Here is a 25,931-nt window from a genome sequence, read left to right on the forward strand (position 1 = left end):
GTGAACCACAGTGGAGCCATTGTCCCGGACAGGAAGAGCAAATCTAATTTAACCCAATCCCACCCTCCGACACCCCCACCCCCCACCCACCAGCATCGCCACCACCACCACCACCACCCAAATACCTCCAGACTAATTGGGTCTGAAATCAAACTCCGCTCACCCTCACTGGACCTCCAGCACTGTGACGGGCTCAGGGCAGGAACAGAGGGATCACTTTATATATAGAGCACACGGGGATTTGATTCGGACGTCAGTGTGTAAGAGGGCATTGATTAGAATTCTGATTGGGAAGACAAGACTGTTTCACATTATTTATTATTTACACATCAGGGTTCCTACACAGTTTGGAAAATTAAGGAATTTGATTTTAGTGTTTTACAGGTCTGGAAAGAAGAAGAGAGAGCAGGGAAAATAAATATGTGTGTTTCCCGACTGTGCCCCCCATTTTGTTTTCTAAAATATAAACTTCAAATTTAAAATAATATTAATATTAAAAATAATTTTAGAACACTTTTGTATTTTTTGCCATTTATCTGTTATACAAGCAAATGTCAGAAGCCTTAAATCATATGATTGATGATAAAAGTTCTGATCAGTCAGGTATAGACATGGTTTTTAATATTATTAGACATTTACAGACTGTATGGACTAAAACACACAAGAAGCTTAATTCTCCTTTGTAATAATTCACTACATGTTTTCAATCAGGTAGGCAACCTCATTAAAACATGCAATAATTAAGATCAGAGTATATGATGGAAGAGTGGCATTAGGATCTGCCATATTATTAAAAAATGTTAGTGTACAAAACATTAATTCGATGAGACGGGAGGACACGACATTACCTGTTTTTTTTTGTACGTATACCTGCCTGTTGTATTGTGGCGCAGAAGGAAGCAGCGTCTTCTCATAGATGAGACGTCATAACATATTGATACTGCCGCCACATTTACGTAACAAGGTGTATGTCTGCGGTGTTGTGGTTATCATCACAGCTCTGATGCAGTGAATTTGTCCCAGACATACACTGTACGTGAACTATCCTGATGACTCCACAAGTGTTAAACCGAACACTCAAGCAGTTTGAAACTTCTGTCAGATCTGGGTCTGATTAGCTCCGTTTCACAATAACAGAGGATGCATAATGAGGCCAAGTCAGTTCCACACAGTTCGATTGTGAAACAGCCACACTGAGATAATCTGCACTCCCATTTTATCTTCAAAACACATCACAATCAACAATCACAAGTGTCACAGGCCACTGCTGTAGACTGCAGTGAACACAGTGTACGCTCACTTCAACACAGCCTGCAGACACCAGTCATTACTGCAGACATGTGACTTTATTTCACACCACCCACCGAATCATTAAAATCTCATTCCCCACGCTGCTTTTTTCAGTCAAAGATGGCGAAAGCAGCAGAAACACCATTTCTGTTTGTGTGTTCTCACTGGAGGGTGAAATAACAGCTCATTTCTTCCTAAAGTAAAGGTTACAGCTGCAAATCTAAAGTCGAGTAATTATTCTAGAGGCAGCAACACTTTTCTTGTCCTTGTTCAGCGATTCATCCGGCGCAAACTAACAAAACCAGGTTTAACGGTCGAGCGAGTTGTGTGCTAAACTAGGACGAGGTCTGTTTAATGAGTGTCCTTCAGCGCTGTCGGGTCGTCCACGTCCATTCACCTGCGTCATCCACTGTAAATGAATGAACTGGGGGAAAGGACACAGGAATGGTATATTCTGTACGGACATTTACAGTAAGCAAAGTAGGTTAGTCCAGACGAGCTGGGCGATAACGGTTCACTGAGAATGACCTGGAAAACATGGACATGTCAGCATGTGAGTGTGTGAGGCCACGACTGTGGTTTCTGAGGATAAATCAGAAAGAAGGACAGGAGACTTAAAATGTACAGATTGGTGGAAAGTTCTCATAATTTAAAGTGAAAGTTCAAGATTCTGGCAAATAATCAGACTTCAAATAATTCAGACTGTTCCTTTATTAATTTATTAATATATATTAATATATATATATAATATTTATTGATTATTTTGAAGCCACAAAACAGTGTGAGCACATAATTTAATATTTTGTTAAATTTTCAGTCTCTTCATTTTACCTCCTCTTACTATCTTATGTGATATCATATTTTATGTATTTTATGTTTTTAGATTAATTTATTACACTTTTAAATAAATATTTCTGACATTCCTCTGTTTACCACCAGAAAGGAGCTCCGTACCACCAGTGACACTTTTACCACAATTTAAGAATCAAGGATCCAGATGATTTTGGTGTGAGTTGCCGAGTCTCTGAGATATTGGCCGTAAAGATGTCTGCCTTCTCTCCAGTATGATTGGACTAAATGGCACAAATTACATTTGGAAAACTCGACAGCAGTCGCTTTCCAAAAATCATTTGCTCACGCAAGATAATCCATAGAGTTTGTTGTGATCAGTTTCTCTGCAGTATGAAAACAGTTAATATTGAGCCCAATTTATTAGTTGATGTTGTTAATCATTGTATGAAAAAAACACAGCTTGTATTAAGAGTCATTTGAAGCTGTTAGTCACTTCCTACCAGAGCCAAATCATATTTTAAGTGCCGTTGAAAAACTTTGCACTATACTTGAACTTTACATATTAGCCTGCAAAACATGACAACAACTCACTAAATGCTTCAATTTTTCAGACTGAACAGGATCACAGAGTCTGCAGGTAAACAACATTGTTTACCTGGTGCTAACGTTAGCAGCAGCAGCAGCAGCAGCAGCAGCATGCTCTGCCGGCGGGTTAATATTTGTGCCCGTTATTCATTGCTCCAGTCAAGTGATTATATGGCAGTTTATTCTGTCACAGCCTGCATTCAACTTTATTTTCATTTTCTACATCAAATGCTGACAAATTGTGCTGCTTTTACAAGCTGTCATCTGTCTCACTTCACTGATAACAACATCCAGGCCAGACATCAGAGATCAGAGAGGATGGATACTGTCTGCCGGGGCTGCAGCCCTGAGTAGACATAGTAAAACCTTAGAAGAAACAGTTAACTGGCATTGTACATGAATAAAATATTGATAAATAGTTTAACAGTCTAGTATTTTTGGAGGGTGGCGACATTTAATTGCAGAATCGACTAATTGTGCACATCCCTAGTGTCACATAGGAACTTCTGTCTTTGTAATGGAAAGAAAAACATTCTGGAAAATTCTACTGCAGAAAGAAAGTAGTTCCTGCATGAAACAGCTCACATGATGGTCTGTGGATTATCTTCAATAAGCGGGTCCTGATTTCTGGAAAGACACGTTGCTGTGTTTTTCAATTTTTTTTTTTTTTTTTTTTGGCACTTTGAGCACCACAAGCCGAGTGCCATTTAGTTCCATCATATTTGAGAGATGACAGACCTCTCTTAAGCAGATATCTCCAAACCTCTGCAACTCAGACCAAAACTGACTACATGGATAAATGGCACCACAGGCCAGAGGAAAAATATGTATGTAAGGGTTAGTGTTAGGTGACGCTCTGTGTTGACCATCAAGCTATTATCCCTCTCACAAACCAGATGCTAAATAAGGCCATCGTGCAAGCATGCTGTCTCTCTGTAAATGTCCTGTCATGTCTAAACGAAGCCATGAGGGTTATTTACATAACAGAGACCTGCGTCTGAATGACAATAGGACATTACTTTTAAAGGAGCACTCCTCCCAGTTTACTCGTCATGAGGAGGACGACTCGGTGAAAATATTCAAACTATTTCCTCTGTGGATCTGAAGGAGCGTCCCAGGAGAGTTCCAGTTCAGGATTAATGTGGATTAAGTGCAAATTTTACCACTCGAACTTTGGGCTGGGTTAAAAAATATTGATTAATTGATCTGAATCAATTTTTCTTTACACGGTCCAATATCAATTCAATCTTCAAAATCGATCTGTTAATATACGTCTTTTCTCCTGAGGATGTGTGGTACAGCCTGCAGTTTTCAAATTTTCAAATTAAAAATCTCTGAATAAAAATGTCTAAAAACAAAAAAATCATAAATTAAAATAAATTATTTTGCTTTGTTCGAGGGGGGCAGTCGTAGTGGAAACACTGTTACTGTAACTGCGTTGTGGTCAATTCTTAATGTAAACATTAATATTTTTAATAATGCACCAGATCAGAAGGTTTCTTGTACAATTTACAGCTTTAGTTCTCTGAGAATCTCTTTCATATTATCCAAGCAAAATTGATATTTTAATTGAAATATCCCAAACTGAATCAATATCAGTATCAAATCCACTAAAATGAGGTAGGAACTAAAACCAATAAAAGGACAGACTGGGGGGTGAAGGTCAGGATATGTCAGGCGCTGGTGCTCGTTGCTGACTTGAGGTAAAACGTTTCCATGACAGAGACAGAGAGGAGCCTCCGTCGGCTCCCTGTTGAGGCAGCCATTCATTTGTATGTGAACAAACCACTGACTCTGTCATCACAGATGCTCCCACACTGAGCTCAGACTGCCAGGATATCCTCACAGCATTATTTCCATGTTAATGCTCAACTCTCACCATGTTCTGTGCTCTTATTATTATTATTCAAGCCAGTGTTTCCTGTCGATGTTGTTGTTGTTGTTTTTGCTCTCAGGCGCCACACTCACTGTTTCTCATCAGCCTCTAGAGGAAGTCAGGGTTGTAAAGTGTGTGTTTTTATTTCACACCTCTCTCTCTATCTCGCACCTATGCTTCCTGATGTCTCGGCTCCACTGTAGCGTCTGCAGCTCGCGCTCCCTGTGAGGGAGAAACTGTTTCTCTGAGTGTTTCGCTGTCGCCAGATCTGAAGATCTTGTCTTTCTCAACTGTCAGTTTCAGCTCACTGATGGACAGACGGTCTTTGTCCAGGCTGTATGGAATAAAGACGTGACTGTGGGACAGAGCCGGTGTAGCTGAGGGACCCTGTGCGAGGGTCCGTCGGCCCCCAGGTGGGGGGTGGGGGGTGGGGTCGTGGTTGAAGTTAAAGATGTGGGTGGATGAGCAGAGGAATTAATTCCCAATACAGTGAACATGACGACACCAGCAAGTGGAGGAGCGCGGGGCGGGAAGTCTTTTCTCCCGTTTCACTGTCCTGACAGCCCGCCGAAAGCCCCCCACCCACACCCTGTCCTCCCCCTCCTCCCCCTCCTCCTCCTCCGCTCAATGGGACATCTGACACCCCCCCAGCTGCAGAGGCTCAGTGAGGATTTACTGAACAGCGATGGTCTCTTCACTCTCTTAATTTAATTCACTGACTTTAATGACACGACTGTTGATGAGACACAATGAGGCCGCAGCAGAGAGCAGAACCTCCGTGTTCAAAAACCAGCTAACAGTTAAATGCAGACAGACGATATTGTTGTTATTTATTGCACTGTTATTGATAGTTTATAAGCACTGAAGTTCCACTGTGTGACACATTCAGACGTACAAACACCTGTCCAAAAGTTGCAGGAGTTGTGCATTATTAGTGTGGAGGCGTAGCCTGAGATGGTGAACATTTTACCTGCTAAACATCAGTATTATACTGTAAAGTCACTGTTATACTGTATTGTCAAAACCTGCTATGAATCAGCACATGGTACAAGACTGGGGCGCAGCAAATCTGTAACTATAAGTTGATTTGTTGACGTTGTGTCCACAGATCTCCTCACACCTTAAGGGTAGAGATATACTTGCTTTTAACTTCACGTTCACGTACGCATGACGTCTGCCTCGCATATCCTGCGTCCATTTGAAGTGTCGGTTGTGCACGTCCTCAGAAATTAACGCTCCACGTCCACAAGATGCAATACACACACGACCGATAGTGATAGTGGTGTTTTACAGTAACACACGTATACGAGCGGCCGCGTCGTGAACGGTTCGCTTCACTACGCAGCCTGTTGTCTACACGAACGCATGGTCACACAGCAAGTATATCTTCAACCTAAGGAGAGGCAGTAGTGAAATTCTGATGCAGATTTAATTACTTATTACTTATTGAGTATTAAATTACTTTACTCTGTTCACAAGGTTTAATATTAGAACATCCATCCGTTCAATTAATCTGAATTATTAACCTTAAAATACCCTCTGATCCTGGTGGTCCTTCAAGTGGACAGGCTGTTAAACCAAACTCCACTCTGAAGGTAGTTGCTTCATGGTAGGGACACATTTTTTCACAGTAAAAACTTAAGTTACAGCATCACTAAGACTCTTTTCTGATTCAGTTTGATCTGCAGGCTCAGTCAGCACGTCATTTACTCAGTAACATCCCCTCCGTCCCCTCTGGGATCTGCCCCTGAGGTCAGTTATTAGCTGGCAGCGTTCCTCAGCAAATATGATAATGTGTGCATGGTGGAGGGCTTGTTATGGTTCCCACAGATTTACATATAAAGCATTTTCTAAATGTGGTCAAGTCTCTATAAGAAGGCACCAAAGATCTGAGCTCAGTTTAGAAAAAAGAAACTTTGAGAAGCTCAGAATGGCACAACTGTTATACTGTTTCCACAAGTGGCACAAGGTTAAGTTTTTCCCTCACACTCCTGCCCTGCCCAGCTCAAATGTACTACAGGAGTGCCAGTGGATGGAGTGTGTGCCAGTGGATGCCAACTACACACACACACACACACACACACACACACACACAGCCTCACCCATTCATTTACCAACTGGCACTGATATTGTCATTTGCGGAGACAAGATTGTCTGACATAAACTCACACAGTCTTCCAACGCAAACAATACCTTCTTAGGACTAAACTCATGCCCACACACACACACACACACACACACACACACACACACACGCGCACACTCACACACCCATACCAGTAACAGCGTGAAAGACAATCCCCTTGAGAAAAGCAGCGTTTTGCGCCAGGAGCTCGAGGAGGGAAATCACGTTAAGCGATGTGTGAAACCTCCGTAGAAAAGTAGATAAATTGAATGCAGCTAAAATTTCCTATTATGTTCTTATTGTGGGGGCTGTAAAGGCTTGACATCAGAGGCAGAGCTGTCCCAGAGAGAGGCGGCTTCTTGCTAAAGAAAGGAATTTGTCACTCAAGCTCCTAAACTCTTAAATCTCCTCTAATACAGTACAATCAGCAGCCTCTAATGTTCACAGAGCGGCTCTCCCTCTCCGCTCAGACTGCAGGCTCTGCTCCGATTTTACGCCTCCTCTCTGAAGACGAAAAACAATCTGGGTTCCCAAACTCTGAGTGCGTGTGCATGTGTGTGTTTTATACTGTATGTGTGCCGATGGGGGTCCATATACCTCCACCCTCCCCTCCCCTCCTCTCTTCCCATAGTGGTAGTGTTTTGGCTAGTGGCTCTGAAAGCCTTTTGAAGTCTCTGGTGTTATCTGGGTGTCAGCTGTGGCGAGGATGGTCAAGGTGGGAGAACAACACTCTCACACACTCGCAGACACACAACCTCTGTGTCAGATAGTTGCTGCGTGGACAACTGGAGTCGTTAAATGAAGTCATACGTTGTGTTTTCTCTGTTTGAAGTGTGTGTGTGAGTCGGCCTGCCTCTGAATGAGTGAGTGGAGGCAACACAGGGCGCCTTGTAGAAGAAAAACTGAATTTATTTTAAATGTGTGATTACTGGCAGCCACTACATGTTTAAAAAAAACTATTCACATATGTAGGAAATCCATCATTAACACGTAAACAGGAAGTTAGGAGCAGTGTTTGCACTGCATATTGGTGCAACGTGCAAAATAGTTTTGAATCCACTCACACACACCCTGATGGTGGTTGGTTATATGAGTTATAGTTTTGTTTCCCAGCAGGCCTTCCAAGCCCGGAGAGGACACACACACACACACACACACACACACACACACACACACACACACACACTAAGTTTGGAACAAACTCTCAACCGTGCATCATTCAAATGTCGTGACTCCACAAGCACCAACATTTACACACACACACACACACACACACACACACACACACACACACACACACACACACACACACACACACACACAGGAAACAAGAAAATCAGGTGAAGGCAGAAAATTGTTTACATCAAATATGGAACCTGGAATATTTATTTCTTGTTTGATAATCCTGCAGCCTGAAGAGGTTTCCTCCCTCTGTGTTTGGACTCACGGCACACAGACTTCATTTAAATTGTTTATTTCAGTTTTGAGATTTAGTCGGACTTTTTGATTATTTACACTCAGTAACTGTCAGGTATAATTTAGCTTACCGTCAAAACCAGCTAGGGCTGCAGCAAACAATTACATTCATTTTAGATTAATCTGTCGATTATTTTCTCGATTAATATTTTGGTTGTTTTGTCCAAAATTTGTCAGAAAATGTTGGAAAACGTCAGTCAGTGTTTCCCAAAGCCCAAGATGACGTCCTCCAATGTCTCATTTTGTCCACAACCCAAAGATATTCAGTTTACTGTCAGAGAATTTGAACCTTTTTCCCCTTAAAAAGTACTCAAAGCAATTAATTTATTATCAGAAAATTTAAAATTAATTTAAAAACTGAATCATAATCGATTGATTGTTGCAGCTCTGAACGCAGCCTAGTCATTCTGTAAGATGTCTGTTAATACATGTTGCTTAACTTAAAGCACAGACTAGTTTTTACTAGTTACACTCAGTATGCAGGTAAAATGCCTGTCTGACTGACTGACTGACTAAACTAACCACAGCTCAACACCTCTGACATGATACTTGATTTTAATAATGATATAAACTGACAACATGTTACACTTGAAAAAATAAACCTTTAATATTACACCAATAACATTAGATAACATCATAAGAGTAGAACAGATATTAAACATTCATTCTAAAAAACAAATCATGCCTCGGACTTCGACAGTCAGGATGAAAACATCACAGTGACACAGATGTTTCCTCACAGCTGATTCACACTAAAGTCTTTACAGTAACAATTTACAGTAAGAACACAATCATCAAATACTGAAGAAATGCTTAACTCATGCTTGACTCATAATTTAATGCAGAATGTGTCTTGAGTTCTTGTTGCTCATCATTAACAAATGATCAGTTTAGTTTCACTTTATAGATCATCAGCTGAGGAAAGTTAATTTAGTTACTTCATACATGCAATGATACGTGATCAAGTTAGCTGGATTTGAAATGCCTAAAAGTGAATTTATGTAACTGTATTTATTTTTATTATGTAAATGTTCTCATTTGAGACCAAAATGAGCTTCTTATATCTCTGAAAACAGTTACTGTTCTGCTTTCAGAGAAAAATGAAATAAAGTTTAACGTAGCTGGAATCCAGGTAATTTACTCACACATCAGTTAATTTATTAAGTAGTGAATGAAGTGAATTAAGATAAACTGATGATTAATTGTGAAGATCATCAGAGTGACTTGATAATTTATCAATGGTGGAAATCATGATACATCCTGAATTAATTCATGAACTGAGTCATCATGACTCATGCATTAGTTTAGTATCATGTAAGTATGTGACAATTATACCTTTACTGTAAAGTGGTACTGTCTTTACTGGCTAAGACATTTCTTAAGTTAAAGTGATGAAACCTCATTTACAAAATCACCAGTTTGAAGTTAGCAGTGAGACAGTTCTTACTGAGAACCTCTACTAATAATAATGATAAGAAGAAATGTTTAGAATTTATTCTGAGACGAAGCAAAAGGTCAGGATACCCAGGAGGCAATGTGACAACAGAAAGCCAAAACAAAGGAAGCAAGTCAGAACAGAAAAACAGGCAAACATGTAAGAATAAACAGAAATAAAATCATGTCAATAAGAATAAATAAAGGGATAAGAATGCAGAGACAACATCACATGATGCTGACCAGTCAATATAAATGAAGACAGAATATTTAATAAGATGATGTCACTTAATGTCAACATAAATAAACACAAATAAAAGGAATAAAAGATTAAAATGATTAAAACAAACGACTTTAAGTCTAACAAACAGCTGGTGAAGTCCAGTCCTGCATCATCTTCTTCTCAGAAAACATTTGTGTTAATCTTGAGATTTCCTCGGCTGTGTTTCTGACCTCTTACCTCATTATGAGCTTGAACATGAGAGCAGTTCACCTCCTGCTCAGCTGACACAGTCACCTAATGACATCTGCAGTGAAGGCGTGCGGATAAGAAACCAAATCTGTCTGTGATCTTTGAGTGTTTCATGTCTTAAATGTAAATCACTGTTTACAGACTGTATAAACGTGTGGTCTCCTCTGTCCTCAGATGTGGCAGGTGTCTCCGTGTGTCCTCCGGTGGCCCTGGACTCGGGCGTGGGACTCCTCTGTCGGCTGTTTGAGGCGTGGGCGCGGGTTCCAGCGGGCGTCCTCGCTCTGACAGAGTGGCTGCTGGGAGAGGAAGAGGGCGACGATGAGGCCGTGGCAGACGAAGCCTCCAGTCTGGTGAGAATCTGTCACCTCGGAGCGTCCAGCACTTTGTCTTCGTGTCCTTGGAACAGAAACATATTAATATTATTCCACTGTGGTGAGATATCTGTAGACCACATGTGCTTCCATCAAGTGAAACTGATGACATGTAAACATTTTCTGCGGGTGCAACAGGGGTCGTTCATGAACTGCAGGGGTGGAACAAACAGAACGCTGGCCTCAAGAACCGACCACAGGAAGGCCATTTCAGTCTGCACTTTATTCTCTTTGCTATGTGCGTGTCACCGTTCAGTCCCCGTCCCTACGTTCATCGATTGCAAACTGATATGTTCAGTTCAGCACGTTCACAACATTAACTACATTTCATTTAAATGTTTAATACATACAGTTGAGCAGAAGGAACAACATTTTTAAAGCATTTTATTATGACTGATGTTTATAATAAAACATCGGTCTGTTAATGCTGTGATTGTGTGAAGTGTGGAATCTCAGAGACAGATAACACCACAGTTTATTTTCCTTGTTGCTCCTGTTTTGTTCTGCTCACAGTAAAACAGTCAAAACAGCTGAGTTCTGTAAGTCAACAAGGCCTCTGCTCTCCAACCACACACTGTTTAACTACCTGTTTAGTTTTGGTTCCTGCTTTAGCTGGTCGTTTCTCTCTGCTGAACACTTTGAAGCCTCTGTGTTGAACAGTCAGGCAGAACTCTGAGCAGAGTAACTGTAAAATGTGCTCGACCGTGGCTCCTAAATATCTTCAGCTGTGAAACGTTACATGCTGTTTTCATAAAACTGCACTCGTCAGCATGTCTGTACTAATGCAAAGTGTGAAAAACCCACAGAGAATTATCACCAAATTCTGCAGTTCTACGATGCACTTAAGCATTTTTGAGCTCATTGTTTTGATTTTATGGCCCAAAATCTTCTGTTTTGTTTCACCCTTGCAAAGTTAGTGACTAGCTGATGAACACAGTGGAGCATTTGGCAGCTATAAAGTCAGATGTTTCCCTCAAAAGTTGGTGGAAACTGAGCTAAAAGGAGGGTGAAGGTTGAACTCAAGTTTGTCAGGTGGCCAGAAATCCAACTCTGAATGTGCAACTGTTTGTTAACACGTTCATCAGATCAGCTCAATAATTATATAATGTCTTGTGTTTATAGCTTGTTCAAAATCTTACAAAAACAACATCCAGTAAATTCTCTCCTGTTTTGCCTGTGACCAGGATGAGGAGGAGTTCCTGTTTGAGAAGGGGGATTTGAACCTGTGGGCGGAGCCGGTCCAGTGGGTGAAGCTGCTCCACAGACACCTCGACTCGCTCATCCTGAACTTCAAGCAGCGGGGTGCAGGAGTCACCGAGCCGGACCGGGTCCATCAGATCCAGACGCTGTCGGCTCAGGCTCAGGCCGAGGCCCTGAGCTCCCAGCAGGCCCTGGACTCCCTCCCTGCCCTGCCCCAGTTCTCCTGCACCATGGAGCACGCCCGGCTGGTGCTGCGGCTCCAGAGGGCCACTCTGGCTCTGGAGGTGCTGGAGAAGCTGAGGTAGAAAAGAGATGTTTGGATCTAATAGAAACAAATATTTAATTTTAGGGAAAATTAATTGTACCTCTTTATAATAAGACTATCCTCATATGTGATTTATAATTAGGTTATTAATTAAGTTATAAACACTTTATAAATCATTAATAAGTTGTTCAAACACAAGATAAAAAGAACAACAGTGCTTACTTTGTCGTCTCCATCAGCAGCATTTATACCCGTCAGCTTCATCACATGTAATACAATATTGTTTTCTGTTTAATTTTCAGCTGCACTGTTTGACACTTTACGATAATGTTCCTTTTATCAATTATACATGTTATTAACTTATTAGTAAGATTAGTTTGTAGACTAATTCATTACTTACTATAGCAAACAGTAACTGGATCTTGTCAAATAGTGAGCCAACATCAGTGTCTGAAAACTGTTATAACTTGTTGATTAATATTTATTAAGTGTTTACAACCTAATTATAAACATGTATAAGTCATTAATAAGTGTAGTCTTATAGTAAAGTGGGATGGTTCGGATCTTTTGAAGAGAGGATGTATGATGTACTTACAGCAGACGGAGGTTGATGCAGAAGCGAAGCAGCGTACTGCTGTGGACACGGTCAGCAACAAAACATATTTTTGACACAGTAAATTATCTACAACAGAGAGAATCAGACTTTTTTTATTAAAAAATGCTCAAACTGATTAATTGATTATCAGAATAGTTGGCGTACAGCGGTTCTACTGCTGCGTCTCCAAACTGGGTCAAAACTGACTGCAGGTAAATACACTGACCATAGATAAGTACTTTATACAAACACACTTCAAACAACCTGAACTATAGTTTTAAATTTTTAATTTAAATAAAGGAAAAGTTACCAGATAAATTTCAGTGAACCAACGCATGAGACAAAAGACTGACTTTTTATTATTAAATCAAGGGAATGAAGGAAACAGGATTTTTTTTTTACTCTGACTTTGTCTTACAAATGTGTTCCTCAATCACTACAAGATGTTTTAATTTTTATGATGTTCCTTCATGTCTTTTTAATTAAATGTCTAAAAATTGACGTGTTTTTGATTCCAATGTTCTGTTTTCCCTAAAAAAAAGGGGGGGAATCATAAAGTTGAATGTCTAATAAAAATAGACAATATGTGTGTGAAGCCATAACAATAATTCATCCCGAGCTTGTGCAAAACAACACTCGATGCAGTGTTCCCTTATCAGTGGGAATGTGTCACACGACAGACTTCAACAGTGTCAGTATTGAGCGCGCGGCCTGTTCTGCTTTCTCCACGTCCAGCAGGGATTTAAGGTTGGAACAAAACAACTCAGCGCCTAAAGCTTCAAGCTCCAACTTCAATGGTGCGATTGTGCGGCGGCCGAGCTTTATGGCCGAGGCATGGGATTGTGAAAGAGTGTTTTCTCTGACACGTCACCAAAGTTGTATTTCAGTGTACGCTCTGACTTCTACTGTATGTTTATACGAGGTGTTATTTTCCTGTGATATTTAATTTGCTGCAGGATTCTTCCCATTGGACTGTGTTTTTATGCTTCCCTCTACTTTTCCTGGTTATGTAATTAGGACGGCACAATGGGCTACTGTCCTCTGTGTGTGTGCATGTGTAAGAATATGAGTGTGTGTGTGTGTGTGTGTTCATGCTGCCCTCTCATACAGCTGGACCCTGGTAGCCATGTTCCCTGTTACAGTAAAACTGACGTAATGTTTTGGAACAGCTCAACATCCCCCAATAAAAACAGAGCCGTGTGATGGGAGCGCGGTTTCTGCGGACGAGGACATGTTCAAGGGATTTCTCAGGAGCCTCGCCGTGTCTGTCCTTCACATTAAACTATTTATCACAACTTGCAAAGCGCAAATAGTCCTGGGGCAGCCCTCAGCCTAATTTTAGGGTTGGTAGTAGTAGATTCCAACCTCTTATGTCACTTGTTTTTCGCCTGTTGCTATTTTCCCTTTTTTTTTCTTTTTACCTCCCTCCCTGCTTCTCCTCCAACCAAACCATTCAGACAGAATCATGTCAGAGAAAGAAAAATCATTTTTATAACCGCTCTTTCAATTATGAGCCTGTATGGAAAAGACTTAATGGTTACCAGTGTCGCAGAAACCGGCAATTTCTGGTGATATGTGTGTTGCACAAAGTTTTTACACCCTCCTGACCAAAATATCTGCCTGATATAGAGCCCCATCCTCTGCTGCCAACTCTGCAATCTTTCCACTGTGGTTTTTTAAACTTGACATAACTCCAAGAGCAGAGCAAAGCAGAGCAGAGTGGAGTAGTTTGACATTTTCATGTGAACAATCTTGCCATCCTGGGAGGGTTACATCATGCTGAGACACAGGGGCAGATTATTGCGACCGCACTGCACTCCTAAGACTACAAAGGAGGGACTGTGGAAAAGACCAAAACACCCCTAAACATGCAGGCTGGGACTCTGCTTCATCCTCTCTGTTAAAAGTGTGACATTATTGCAGCCAAATGGACCTGAATGCATCTTAAAATCTTGCTCCGGCTCTGCCCAGCAGGTGGCGCCTCGCACTCTCTCGTTCAGTTCCCATTTTGCTCTCATGGGGGCAGTGTTGCTCTGCTGCTGCGCCACATGAAAACCACATTCCTGCAGTCTGGGCTCTGAGATTGGGGAAAAACAAGTCAGGGAGGAACTTAGAAGAGTGGCTGCAAAAGATTTAACCAGAGTTGATCCAGTTTGTGTTCATAATGACTCGACATGTTGAGCTGCAGAAGTGACAGATGTCTGATCTGAAAGGTGAAGTTTTTTAGAAAAGTGGGTCATGTGAGAGCGCAGCAGGCATTAACTTGTCTATTTTTCCATGTGTAGTGGACGGGAATAGGCTGTGGAAGTTGATTATGCAACCAGTGGATTCTAAAAATTGTGCTTGCACTCTGCCTGGACTCCTCTCCGCTCATACTTGTGGTCTCACCCCGTCCACAGGGAGAAAAGAGGGAGAGGCAGAGTTTCCTTCCATTACAAATACGTGTGTCAGCTTCCAAGTGTGGTGGTCTAGAGAGGCGAGAGGGGTGGCCTTGTCACCGGTAGGTCGCTGGTGGCTCAAACCCCGGGACTTTGTGAAGGGAGGTTAGGGGGGGGGGATCAGCCATGGACACTGGTGGACCGACCCCCCCCCAGGTGCCCCCATGTTAGATGCAAAAGAGCCCTTTTTGGACTTTTGGATGCCCCTGTGGCTGATTAAATGTGATAAAGTGCCCTCTAAGGTTGAAGTGGAGAAAACATGGTACAGTACTCTTAAAAGTGTCCTTCCAGTTGACAAATCGTGGTAAAGTGCCCTCAAGGTTGCCCTTCTAGTGGACTAAACAAGGTAAAATACCCTATGAAGTACCCTTCCAGTGGACAAAATGTGGTTAAGTACCCTCTGAAGTGTCCATTTAGTGGACAAAATATAGTAAAGTGTCCTCTGAAGAGCCCTTCCAGTAGACAAAACATGATAAAGTTCCCTTTAAAGTGCTCTTCCAGTGGACAAAATGTAGTAAAGTGCCCTAAAGTACCATGCAGCCTTCCCTACATACTAGAAAATTATTTGGCCTCCATGTGCCTTTAAATAGTTAAATAGTTCCCTGTGTGTTTTTATTGTGATTAACATTTTTCACCATGCCGGTGCCCTTTTTATTTTATTTATATATTTTTCTGTTGAGTAGGGCACCCAGGTTCATTAGAGGACCCAGGTGTGAGAGCTGGAGAGCAGCTTGCACGCTCACAGACGTCCCTTGATGGTTCTCGCATTCTTTCTCAGCGAGAGTCAACCTCAAAAAGCAAAACCAACTTCCACAAAATTGGTTGTGTGATTAAAAGAGAAAAAAAAAAAGTTTTGAGGGGTGTGAGGACCGAGGAGGGTGGAGGAGGTGGGGGCGGGGGTGGAGGGGTTGGATTTCAAGGCGTGGTGTTGAAGAATAGGCGGCCAACCGGTGAATGGAAGGTTTTTTTCGGGGGAGGAGGGGAGGAGGCGGCTCCTTGCAAAACTTTGCAGCGAGTTTCTCTTCGCTCCTCCCTGAACACCGTCAGGCATTTATACCCATGCAAAAAGGCTGCAGCGCACAGTGAAGCACTCTGGTTCAGCGCTTCTACGAGGGGAGGACATAAAGACACATCTACAACTCAACAATACAAACCTATCCCCCTCCTTTTTTCTCTCCTCCTTCTTCTTCTGCGGATTTAAAAAGCTGCACATTAAACTTTTAAAGCAACTTTTTTCCACAACCAAAACCAGTCGTGGCACAAACTACCGCCCGTCGCATTCAAGGATCCTGGTCGGTCCTCCATGAAAGAGGGAGCGCGGCAGCAAACTTGGGGAAAAGACATGTCTGCGACCGTCTTGTCTGCTTTCTACGACATGGACATGCTTTACAAGGTAAATGTTAGACAAGAAATGTGGATTTTTACGCGTTGCATTCAGGGTGAATGCGCGCTTCAACTTTTAGAGGCATGCGTTCAGCTGCAACAAGTTGTCTTAAACATCCCTGACTTTAGTGCTAACTGCGTCTTTTTTCTCTCCTCCAACAGGATAAAAGCATGAACATGAACGCCCTCCACATCAACAGCATTCTGGACAAGAAGGCGGTGGGCGCCCCGGTCACGACTCCGGGCTCCGGCGGCTCCTTCACGCCGGGATTTTTCCGCAGAAACTCGACCAGCAATGTGGAGGCGATGAACAACGGCAACAAGTACTCGATGGGCTCGTACGGCAGCCTGAAGGAGAACACGCCGAGCAGCAACAGCAGCGCCACGGCCCTCATGAACAAGGAGAACAAGTTCCGCGACCGCGCGTACAGCGAGAGCGGAGAGCGGGCCGTGCTGCAGCAGAAGCCCGGCTCTCAGATCAACTCCACCCGCTACAAGACGGAGCTGTGCCGGCCCTTCGAGGAGAACGGGTCCTGCAAGTACGGGGAGAAATGTCAGTTCGCTCACGGCTACCACGAGTTGAGGAGCTTGTCCCGCCACCCCAAGTACAAAACGGAGCCGTGCCGCACCTTCCACACCATCGGCTTCTGCCCGTACGGTCCCCGGTGTCACTTTATCCACAACGCCGACGAGCGAAGGCCCGCCCCGGCCGCCAACGCCAACGTGCAGGCGGGGGAGGCCCGGTGCGGCTACGGCCACAGGGAGGTCCTGCCGCCGCAGCAGCTCGGCTACACCCAGAGGGACAGACCAAAGCTTCACCACAGCCTCAGCTTCTCCGGCTTCTCCACCCACCACGGACTCGAGTCTCCCCTGCTCGACAGCCCCACTTCCCGGACCCCTCCGCCGCCCACCACCGCCTCCTCCTCCTCCGCCTCCAGCTTCTACGAGGAGGTGCTCTCCCCCAACTCCTGCATCAACAGTGCCTTCTCCTTCCCCGGACAGGACTTAAAAGCCTTACTGGCTCCCCTGGCCGTGCACACCCCCAGCGGCTACGCCAACAACCACTCCACCGGTGCCTACTACGGGAACCTGCAGAGCGGCGTGTGCCCGCCCTCCCCTCCGGCCTACAACATGAGCCACCTGCAGGCGCTCCGCCGCCTCAGCGAGTCGCCGGTGTTCGAGCCTCCTCCCAGCCCGCCAGACTCGCTCTCTGACCGGGAGAGCTATGCGAGCGGGTCCCTCAGCTCTTCCGGCAGCCTCAGCGGCTCCGAGTCCCCGAGTCTGGACGCTGGAAGACGGTTGCCAATCTTCAGCAGGCTGTCGATTTCTGATGACTGATTTATTATTTTTTTTGTTGTTGTTTTTCTTATATGGATGGATGTATGGACGGGTCAGGCAGGGTGGTTGGAGAGAGCTAGACTGTCCTTCAAACAGAGGATCCCGGTTTAAAAAAAAAAAAACCACCCTGCCGAAGTGCCTTTGAGCAAGACAGTGAATCCCTCGCAGCTCCAGGGGTGCTGACCCTGCTCTGACCCTCCTGGAGGGGGGCAAGAGGAGAGAATTTCACCCACAGGGATCAATAAAGCTTCAGTTTAAAGTGTCCTTGACCTGGCATTAGTTAGTATTTTTTCCTCTTTTTTTGTATGTAATATAGCTGTATTAAAACTTTAGATAGCAAACAGAAGGCATTCCATCAGTGCCTTGCCCAAGGGCTCACGGCAGCCCGCTCTCCCTTTTGTTTTTTTGTTTTTTTTTTGCTCTATCAGGCAAGCCACACTTTTCCTGGGATTTAGACGTGTGGGGTAACATGACTTGACAAGAAGAAGAGACTGTAAGCGGTTTTCAGATTTCCTCCCATCCTGCCAAGAATATGCCTTGACTCAAAGTAACTTTTTTTTTTCTTTATCAAAGTGTGTTATTTCTTTTTTTTTCCTCTCTGAAAGCTTCAACTTCCATTCCAGATCTGTTTTTTTTTCTCCCAGCGCCACCCAGTGGTTCGTTTGGTTAGTCTAGCGTGTTGCTTGGTTAAAAAGCACTCTTGAGTTGGGTTTGTTTGGGGAAATCACTGCTGATGGTTGAATATATATTTTTTTAGCTGTTTTTGAGTGATTTACATAGCTGTGCATAACTGGCTATGGACTATTTAACTTATTTATTATCTTGTGAAAAAAGTATAGGCTACATTGGTAATTTTGTGTCCATACTGTATTTATCAAGTATGATGAAGCAATAGATCTATATTCTTTTATGTTTAAATTATGATCGCCATTATTAATCTGCATAAAGTGGAGTGTATGTTCTTTTCACAGTAATATATATATTTTGTTTTTTTCTCCTTTTTTTGTAACTTCACTTGGTTATTTTTATTGTAAATGAGTAAAAAAAATCTTAATTTAAGAGAACGTATGTGATATTTATTTCATTAATTTTGTTTCCTTGTTTACGTTTATTAAAAAAAAGTTTGCGTGATTGCTGTTTGCTCCTGAGGTTGTGTGTCAGTGCTGTAGAAGGCTTTTTTTTTTGAGGATCCCTATTTAGATGTTTTTTTTTCTGTAGAATGTATAAACAATGTGGTTGTACAGACCGTCCAAACCGTACTTCTTTTGTTGATCTAGATCAGACTTCAGTGACAAAGAACCCAAGTCAATAAATTAACCAAAAAGTATTTTTTTTTTTTGTTTTTATTATTATTTTTTTTCTCTCTGTTTGCACGAGGTCACACTGTGATTCCAGCCACGTGCTAAAGAATGTAGCAATCCCTTGTGCCCCAGTATTATTGTGTAGTGCCTATGGGGTTCACCATCTTGACATGCCTTAAAATTAACCAAATAAAGTATTTTTCCTACATGGCATCTTTTATACACAGGTTGAACTGAATGTAGTGTTGGATTATTATTTTTTTTAAAGGTTGTTACCACTCAGACACTCTGACAGAAACAACCGTAACCTTTCTAAATCCCCATTCCTCTTTATTATTTTGATTTTTCTTTCTTTTTTTTTGTTTTTTTGATATTGAGATCTAGTCTGAGTCTTGAGTTTGCTGGAGAGGGAAGAGGATGAACACGTTTGGTTTGTACATAGTAGGTACAGGGGGATGCGCACTATGTACTTTTGACTACTTTATCAGAAGTAAAGCTTTTTGAATGTAACAAAAAACGGACAAAAAGACAACGAGAGTTGTAATATTTTTTGGGGGAGTCAGTTCACTACAAATTGAGTGTGAGACTGTTAACTTTGTACTGTACATTTTTTGTAGTTCTCCCAATAAAAATCATTTTGAAAAAGTTCCAGACTGTCAGGCTGTGATTTCTTATTCTGAGTATGAAGATTCACACTGCAAGAAAACACTATATTTCTGAAAATGAACTTCCTTGTTTCCATCACTAACATGTTTTTGTCATACTTAAATGGACTAATGTCACAACAAGAAATTTAAACTTTAATACAACACCTCTTTCATGCCACAACAAAGAGGAAAAAAAGTCCTAAACACACAAAACAACCTGCAGACTGCTGCTGCTACAGAAAAACTTTTAAAAGTTTAGGTTCTTCTGATACCATGAAATGTTGGTATTGTTTACTTTGATACTTTTGACAAACTTTAAAAGGGACAGTTCACCCCTAAATCAAACATGCATATTTGTCCTCTGGCCTGTGGAGCTGTTTATCCATCAAACTGTTTTGGTGTGAGCTGCAGAGTTTTGGAGATATGAGCTGTAGAGATTTCTGACTTCTTTTCTCAGTTACTCAAGATAATCCACACGCTGAGTCATGATTTCTAGAAAGAGACGTTGCTGCCGAGTCTTTCAGACATCCCTCTAAGACTCTGCAGCTCACACCAAATCTATCTAGACTGATAAACAGCACTACAGATGAGGAGGAAAAATGTGTTTTTAAATTTTTATATACATTATTTATCACTGCACAAACCCAGCAACTCCTCTGTCACTTTGAATTGGTCATTAATAATAGTTGAGCATTAATAGTTATCGTGTAACTGATTAAAAATGTCACGTGATTACTTGTTAATCTGCCCTGCTGCTGTGTGACCGATTAAGAAACACCATTATTCTTTTCTGGACATAAAATCTCCACAAATTGCTGCATTAAATCCCTCAGAAATACACAAATACAATACATTTTTTTTTTAACCAGAATTGTGTTTTTATTTCAATAGAAGTGTAGTTTAAAGTGGTACGAAACATGAAACTGCTCACTAGCAGGTCTGTGGATTATTCTGAGTCATTATTTTTGGACAGAAAAATCGCTGTTGACTTTTTCAGATGTATTTTTTTGGTGCTCTGAGCACCACAAGCCGAATGCCATTTAGTTCCTTCATGTTGGAAAGACAGTAGACATCTGTTCGGACGATATCTCCAGACCTCTGCAACTCACACCAAAACAGTATGATGGGTAAATACCACTACAGGTCAGAGGAAAAATATGTATTTTTGATTTTGTGGTGAATTGTCTCTTTAAAGTGCTGGAAAAGCTTGAAAAAGCTCCTTGAAAATGGTTGAAAAGTGCTTTAATTTGACGTTGGAAAAGGTGTAGGCGCTCTGTGTAAACATTATAGTGCTTTTTATTAAAATATGGCGGCGATGTTGATGTCCCAGTGCAGCGTATATATCTATGGGTGTGACGCAGACGACTGGTCGAACCCTCTAGCTGCTGATGTTTGGCTGTTGGCTGTTGTCATGTTGCTCACAGATGTTACAGCACAGCTCCTGTCCTCCTCGTCATCCTGCAGTGGAAAAAGTCTGGAGGGCAGCAGGGACAGTCAGCGAGCCCCACCTGCCCTGTGACACTACTCCGTTCGGGCCCTTCAGGGGGGCCTGTGTGGCAAGTGTCGGCCCCTTGTCCTCAGTATACAGTAAAAGCACTGACCGGTTAGTTTCCAGAGGAAGGCATGACCCTGAATTCCCGTCTCCTGTCTAACAAAAGCAGAACAAAAGAACAGTAGGTGGGCTGTGGTGCAGGAAAAAACTGTTTCTGAGAGTTCAGTGTGAGCATGAACCAGCAGCAGCACCGCAGAAACCTATACTCCTGAAGGTAATATTACATAATGTGTAATGTTCTGATATAAACAGAGAGCGATGAGCGATACGTCTGCACCATCTGAGGAATGAGCTCAGGAATTTTAAAATGGAAAATGTGTAGGAGCCCAGAGCCTCCGGGAAGTCCGTTAAATGTGTTGGTGGAGGCTTGGGCTGTTAGTCTGTCTGCGTCCATCAGGATAAGATTTTAATCTTTTAATATGTTGTTCATTATGATCCTGTTTTTCTGACATAATGTACACTGGCACTCAGAGAACACACAGACAGCAGCGCAGATACTAAGCCCAGGATCAAAAATTTCTCCTCTGGCCTGTAGTGTTCTTTATCCATGTAGACAGTTTTGGTTTGAGCTGCAGAGTTTTGCAGATATCAGCTGAAGAGACGTCTGACTTCTCTCTAATATAATGGATCTAAATGGCATTTGGCTTGTGGTTGTGACTTTCTTTGTACCATAGAAAAGAAAATACATGAAACTGCTCACTGCAAGCAACACGACGGTGATGATAATACAGTCGACATCTTCACATAAAAAGTTCACATCTGTGAATCTTTGACTGTGTTTGAGCACCTGAGTTCAAACTTTTTGAAATAATAAATGGCTTCACAACAGACAGAACCAATGACTCGGCTAATTAGCCCTTTTAATGAAATGATTATCTTCTAATAAACAACGTAAACACCCATAAATATAAACTTTTAGCAGCTTATTTAAAACTTCTACAAGAACTTTGATGTTATGTTGATTTTGGAGAGACCCCTGTGGACAAAAGCTGTAGTGTTTCCACCACTATAATGTTAAATTATAATGTAGAAAATAAAAGTATTTAAATAAAAATCTTTTAAACTGTCTAACGTACAAGTCACTGTAATTTTGCCTGTCAAAATGTAAACTCAGGCCAAGAATAACTATGTAGAAATAGTCAGTCTTCTCCCTGACAGTCTTGTTTGCTCATGTAGGTCATATAGGTTCATCAGTAATAAACTGAGACTGTTTTATAACCTGTTAAAAACTTCTTGTAGGAGCTTTAAACAGCCCGAGTTAAAACTTAGTGAGTGTCTGGAGCTGGAGTCACAAATCAGTGTGCTACAATCACGTCTCAAAAATCCTGTTTCCACGGCAGGAACTTTCTTCGAGGGACCAGGAACCTCATTGTCTCCTCAGCGTGTTTCCACTGCAGGGACCAGGGTCTAAAATAAGTACCAGGGACGTTATTTTACCCCCCAAACAGCACCGGCTCAGGGGGCTGCATATTGTCCCCGCTTTGCTAAGTGGCGCCCCCAGACAGACGTAGTAAGTATGACAGGATAAGTATAAAGAGCGAGAAAGTCCACATTTGGAGGAGGTGGAAGGGATGAATGGTTTAAGCAAGCAAGTCCTGTGTGAAACAAAAAGTAAAGAAAAGTTATTTAAAGTTTTGAGTAACTTTAAATGTTGTTACAGACGTAATCTTTTCCAAAATCTAACCAACCAACCCCAATCACATGACTAACAGAACATAGTTAAGATCCGTTCATTTCTGAGTAATTGACAATCGACCTGTTCTGTTGTTTCAGTTTGAGGATGTGTTGGAAGAAAACACACAACAGATGGACCGACGGCCCAGTCCAGGTCTTGGTTGTGCCCAAAAATGACACGTAAAAACAACCTTTGTGACTAATTTGCTTAACCTTGACGGGTCTTTAGACTGCGGTGGAAACACAGACAACAACAGGGTGAAGGAACCTTTTAGTTCCTCGAAAACTTGTTCCTGGGACTAAAAGTTCCGGGTACTTTGGGTGGAAACGAGGCTCGTGTTGCTTCACTACAGCATCTATCAAAGTGACCCATCAGAAAGCTGACGTATCAGTCTGAGAGCTGAACACCAGCCATTAACCCATAACTGATTAACCCTGCAGCTGTAAATGTGTTTCTACTATCAGTCAAACAGGGACAGCCGTGACTTCAGCAGCTCACCGGCCGTCCCCTGCCCCGATCCGAGTGTCACATTCGGTCACGTCTACACCAAATAAAAGCCCTGGCCTACATTTTTCAGCTTGTTGTTGTAATGCCTCAATTTCCACAAGCCTTTCAAAGAGGCACTTTTCTTTCTTTTTTTTTTTTTTTTTTTGTCTGTGGGCGATTCTGTGAAGTTATCAGTGGTGGCAAAAGCATTAAGAAAATAAAGGGCCCAGGAGTCATGTGGTGCCTGGAGTTCACGCCAAGATAAGGCAGCCAGATAAGAGCCCCGGCAAATATTTACCGTGTCCTCAGGATTTCATAATGAAGTGTTTATCAGAGCAGAGCCAAAGGGCTGCACAATGCGCCCGGCCCTGCCAAGTAGGATCCACGTACCTGTGAGTCAGAGTGTGTGTGTGGGAATGAGAGTGTGTGTATGTGTGTGTGTGTGTGTGTGTGTGTGTCTCAGTGTGTCAGTCAACAAACCTGCATATGATGTTTGATTGCTGTTCATATATGTTGTGTCTATAAAAGATCAACTTTTCTATATAAGGATGTGTATGTAGCTCTGTGTGTGTGTGTGTGTGTGTGTGTGTGTGTGTGTGTGTGTGTGCACGCAGGGGTCTCGCTGGTTAATGGATCTGGAGCTCCTACAATGAAAGGAAACCCTCTCTGACTTGTGATTAGGGCAGGAAGAGTCCCACTTCCTGGCCACCACCCATTTCCACCTCTTCTTCGTCCTGCTGTTTTTCCTCCTCCTCCAGCTTCCTCCTTCTCTGTAGTGGCGGCTTCGAGAAGTTACTATTTGTGTTCCTCGGCTGCGCTGGGAAGCTCGGCTCGTCCTGGTATTGTTTTGGCATGCTCAGCCCAGACCCGGGGTCAAGTAGTAACAGCGCAGGGCTGTTTACACTTTGTTTTAGCCTACATGGGTGCCAGATGGGTGGCGGCGAGCCAAATAAGAAAGTTGTTCATCATTTTTGTGCCGCAAACCACCAATTAGACCGAGATAAGGCCTCAACCTTTCATTTGATCCAATTTTCCCCCAGGTTCAGTTTCTGTTGATTTAGTAACGATGTCGAAGATTACAGAGGTTCAAGTCAAAGCTTTAATGAGGTATAATTGCTCATTCTAATTAAAGTGAAAGTAAATATTTTCTCATTTCAGCAGGGACAACCCCTCCTGTGAAGAACTCTTAAAGGGACACTTCAACACAAAATCACAAATACATATTTTTCCTTGGCCTGTCCTGCTGTTTATCCATCCAGATAGTTTTGGTTGAATTTTGGAGATATCAGTCACACAGATGCCTGCTCTCTGGCGCTCGGCTTCCTTTCTAATAGAAACCTACCAGAAAGTAGTTCTGGTAGGTTCTACTGCAGAGAGAAAGTAGTTCCTACATGAAACTGCTCACAGCAAGATTTTTGGAGCACGTTTTGGGAGAGATTTCAAGATTTTACTGATGACTTTTAAGGCTCTTAGTGGCCTCACTCCTTCATGTATCACTGACCCCTCACACCAGGACGTACCTTGAGATCCTCAGGCAGAGGTCTTTTGTCCAAAAACTAAAGGGAACAGGGCCTTTTCAGGCTCTGGATCAATCTGCCTGAGGAAATCAGGTCGGCCAAGTCAGTGATCTCTTTTAAAATCCCGTAACTGGTTTTTATTTCTTAAAATGTTTTTTATATTCTTGCCATTTTACACTGGATTATTTTATGTTTTCTTTTCAAACCTGATGACTTTCCAGCCTGTCTTTAATTTGCTGCCTGTTGTGAAGCACGGTGTAATGTGAATTTTGAAAATTGTTCTATAAATAAAGTTTATTATCACCATTATTATTCATATCTAGAGTAAGTCATGATTTTTGGAGTGCATTTTAATTCCATTACGTTAAAGAGAAGACAGACATCTCCAAAACTCTGCAAAAAAAAATCTAGATGGATAAAAGATGGATGATTTGGGGGTGAACTGTCCCTTTAAACGTCCCCTTTCTTTGCTTATCTGTGATTGTCAACTATGTGACACTATTCTGGATTCACAATGAAACAATGCATGTGTATGTGTGTGTGTGTGTGTGTGTGTGTGTGTGTGTGTGTGTGTGTGTGTGTGTGTGTGTGTGTGTGTGTGTGAGAAACTTCCTCGAAACTCCACCCAACTGGCAACATAACTGTACAAAGTTCAGACCAACATGTGCATCTGTCAGAGTTTATTTATTTATTTACTTTGAGCATTTTATTAGGAGACTTCAGGTAATTAAAAAAAGGGCAGGTGATATCAGAGTCTTTCCTGAGGACATCGCAGGGTTGCCAGGTCTGTGTGACAAAACCAGTCCCCCCCAAGAAAACTGGTGCTGGCACTCAGAGCGCACACATGTTATATTTGTGTGTGTTTTTGTGGGCGTGTGTGCGATGCTTATCTGGGGTCAGTTCAGTAGGATTTGGGTATAAATAAATTATTTAATTTAAAATACAGATGGTGTTCAGCGCTTCAAAAGCAGCAGAATGCAGACCTGGCAACCCTGAGAAATAAGAAAGCTTCTTTTTTGAAAAAAGCCACCTGACACTTCTTTTATATCATTAAGACACTTTATGTTGCTGTTTTGGCACTTTTGCACCAAACTCAATTCTAAAGCAGCTGTT

The 25,931-nt window shown here is 42.2% G+C and overlaps 2 protein-coding genes across 2 annotated transcripts in view; both read left to right on the plus strand.

Moving 5' to 3' along the window:
* thada (THADA armadillo repeat containing) overlaps positions 1-12,359 on the plus strand; it is a 125,559-nt gene extending 113,200 nt beyond the window's left edge. Inside the window, exons 36-37 of the mRNA XM_084735408.1 lie at positions 10,225-10,400; positions 11,606-12,359. Coding sequence (XP_084591534.1) covers positions 10,225-10,400; positions 11,606-11,926 — 497 coding nt within the window. The 3' untranslated portion in view covers positions 11,927-12,359. The remainder of the gene's footprint in view (positions 1-10,224; positions 10,401-11,605) is intronic.
* Positions 12,360-15,973: 3,614 nt separating this feature from the next.
* Positions 15,974-19,589, plus strand: zfp36l2 (ZFP36 like 2 zinc finger CCCH-type). The gene is made up of 2 exons (XM_084735536.1): positions 15,974-16,312; positions 16,465-19,589. The coding sequence occupies exons 1-2, from the start codon at positions 16,223-16,225 to the stop codon at positions 17,638-17,640; spliced, it is 1,266 nt and encodes a 421-aa protein (XP_084591662.1). The 5' UTR covers positions 15,974-16,222; the 3' UTR covers positions 17,641-19,589.
* The last annotated feature ends 6,342 nt before the right edge of the window (positions 19,590-25,931 follow it).

The sequence above is a fragment of the Lutjanus erythropterus genome, chromosome 14 (assembly GCF_056507025.1).
Source record: "Lutjanus erythropterus isolate fLutEry1 chromosome 14, fLutEry1.hap2, whole genome shotgun sequence".
NCBI classification, from domain to species: Eukaryota; Metazoa; Chordata; class Actinopteri; order Lutjaniformes; family Lutjanidae; genus Lutjanus; species Lutjanus erythropterus.

Coding starts and splice junctions, on each gene's coding strand:
- zfp36l2 (XM_084735536.1), top strand. CDS start 16,223: ATGAAAGAGGGAGCGCGGCAGCAAACTTGGGGAAAAGACATGTCTGCG. Junction 16,313..16,464: donor ACATGGACATGCTTTACAAG/GTAAATGTTAGA, acceptor CTCCTCCAACAG/GATAAAAGCATGAACATGAA.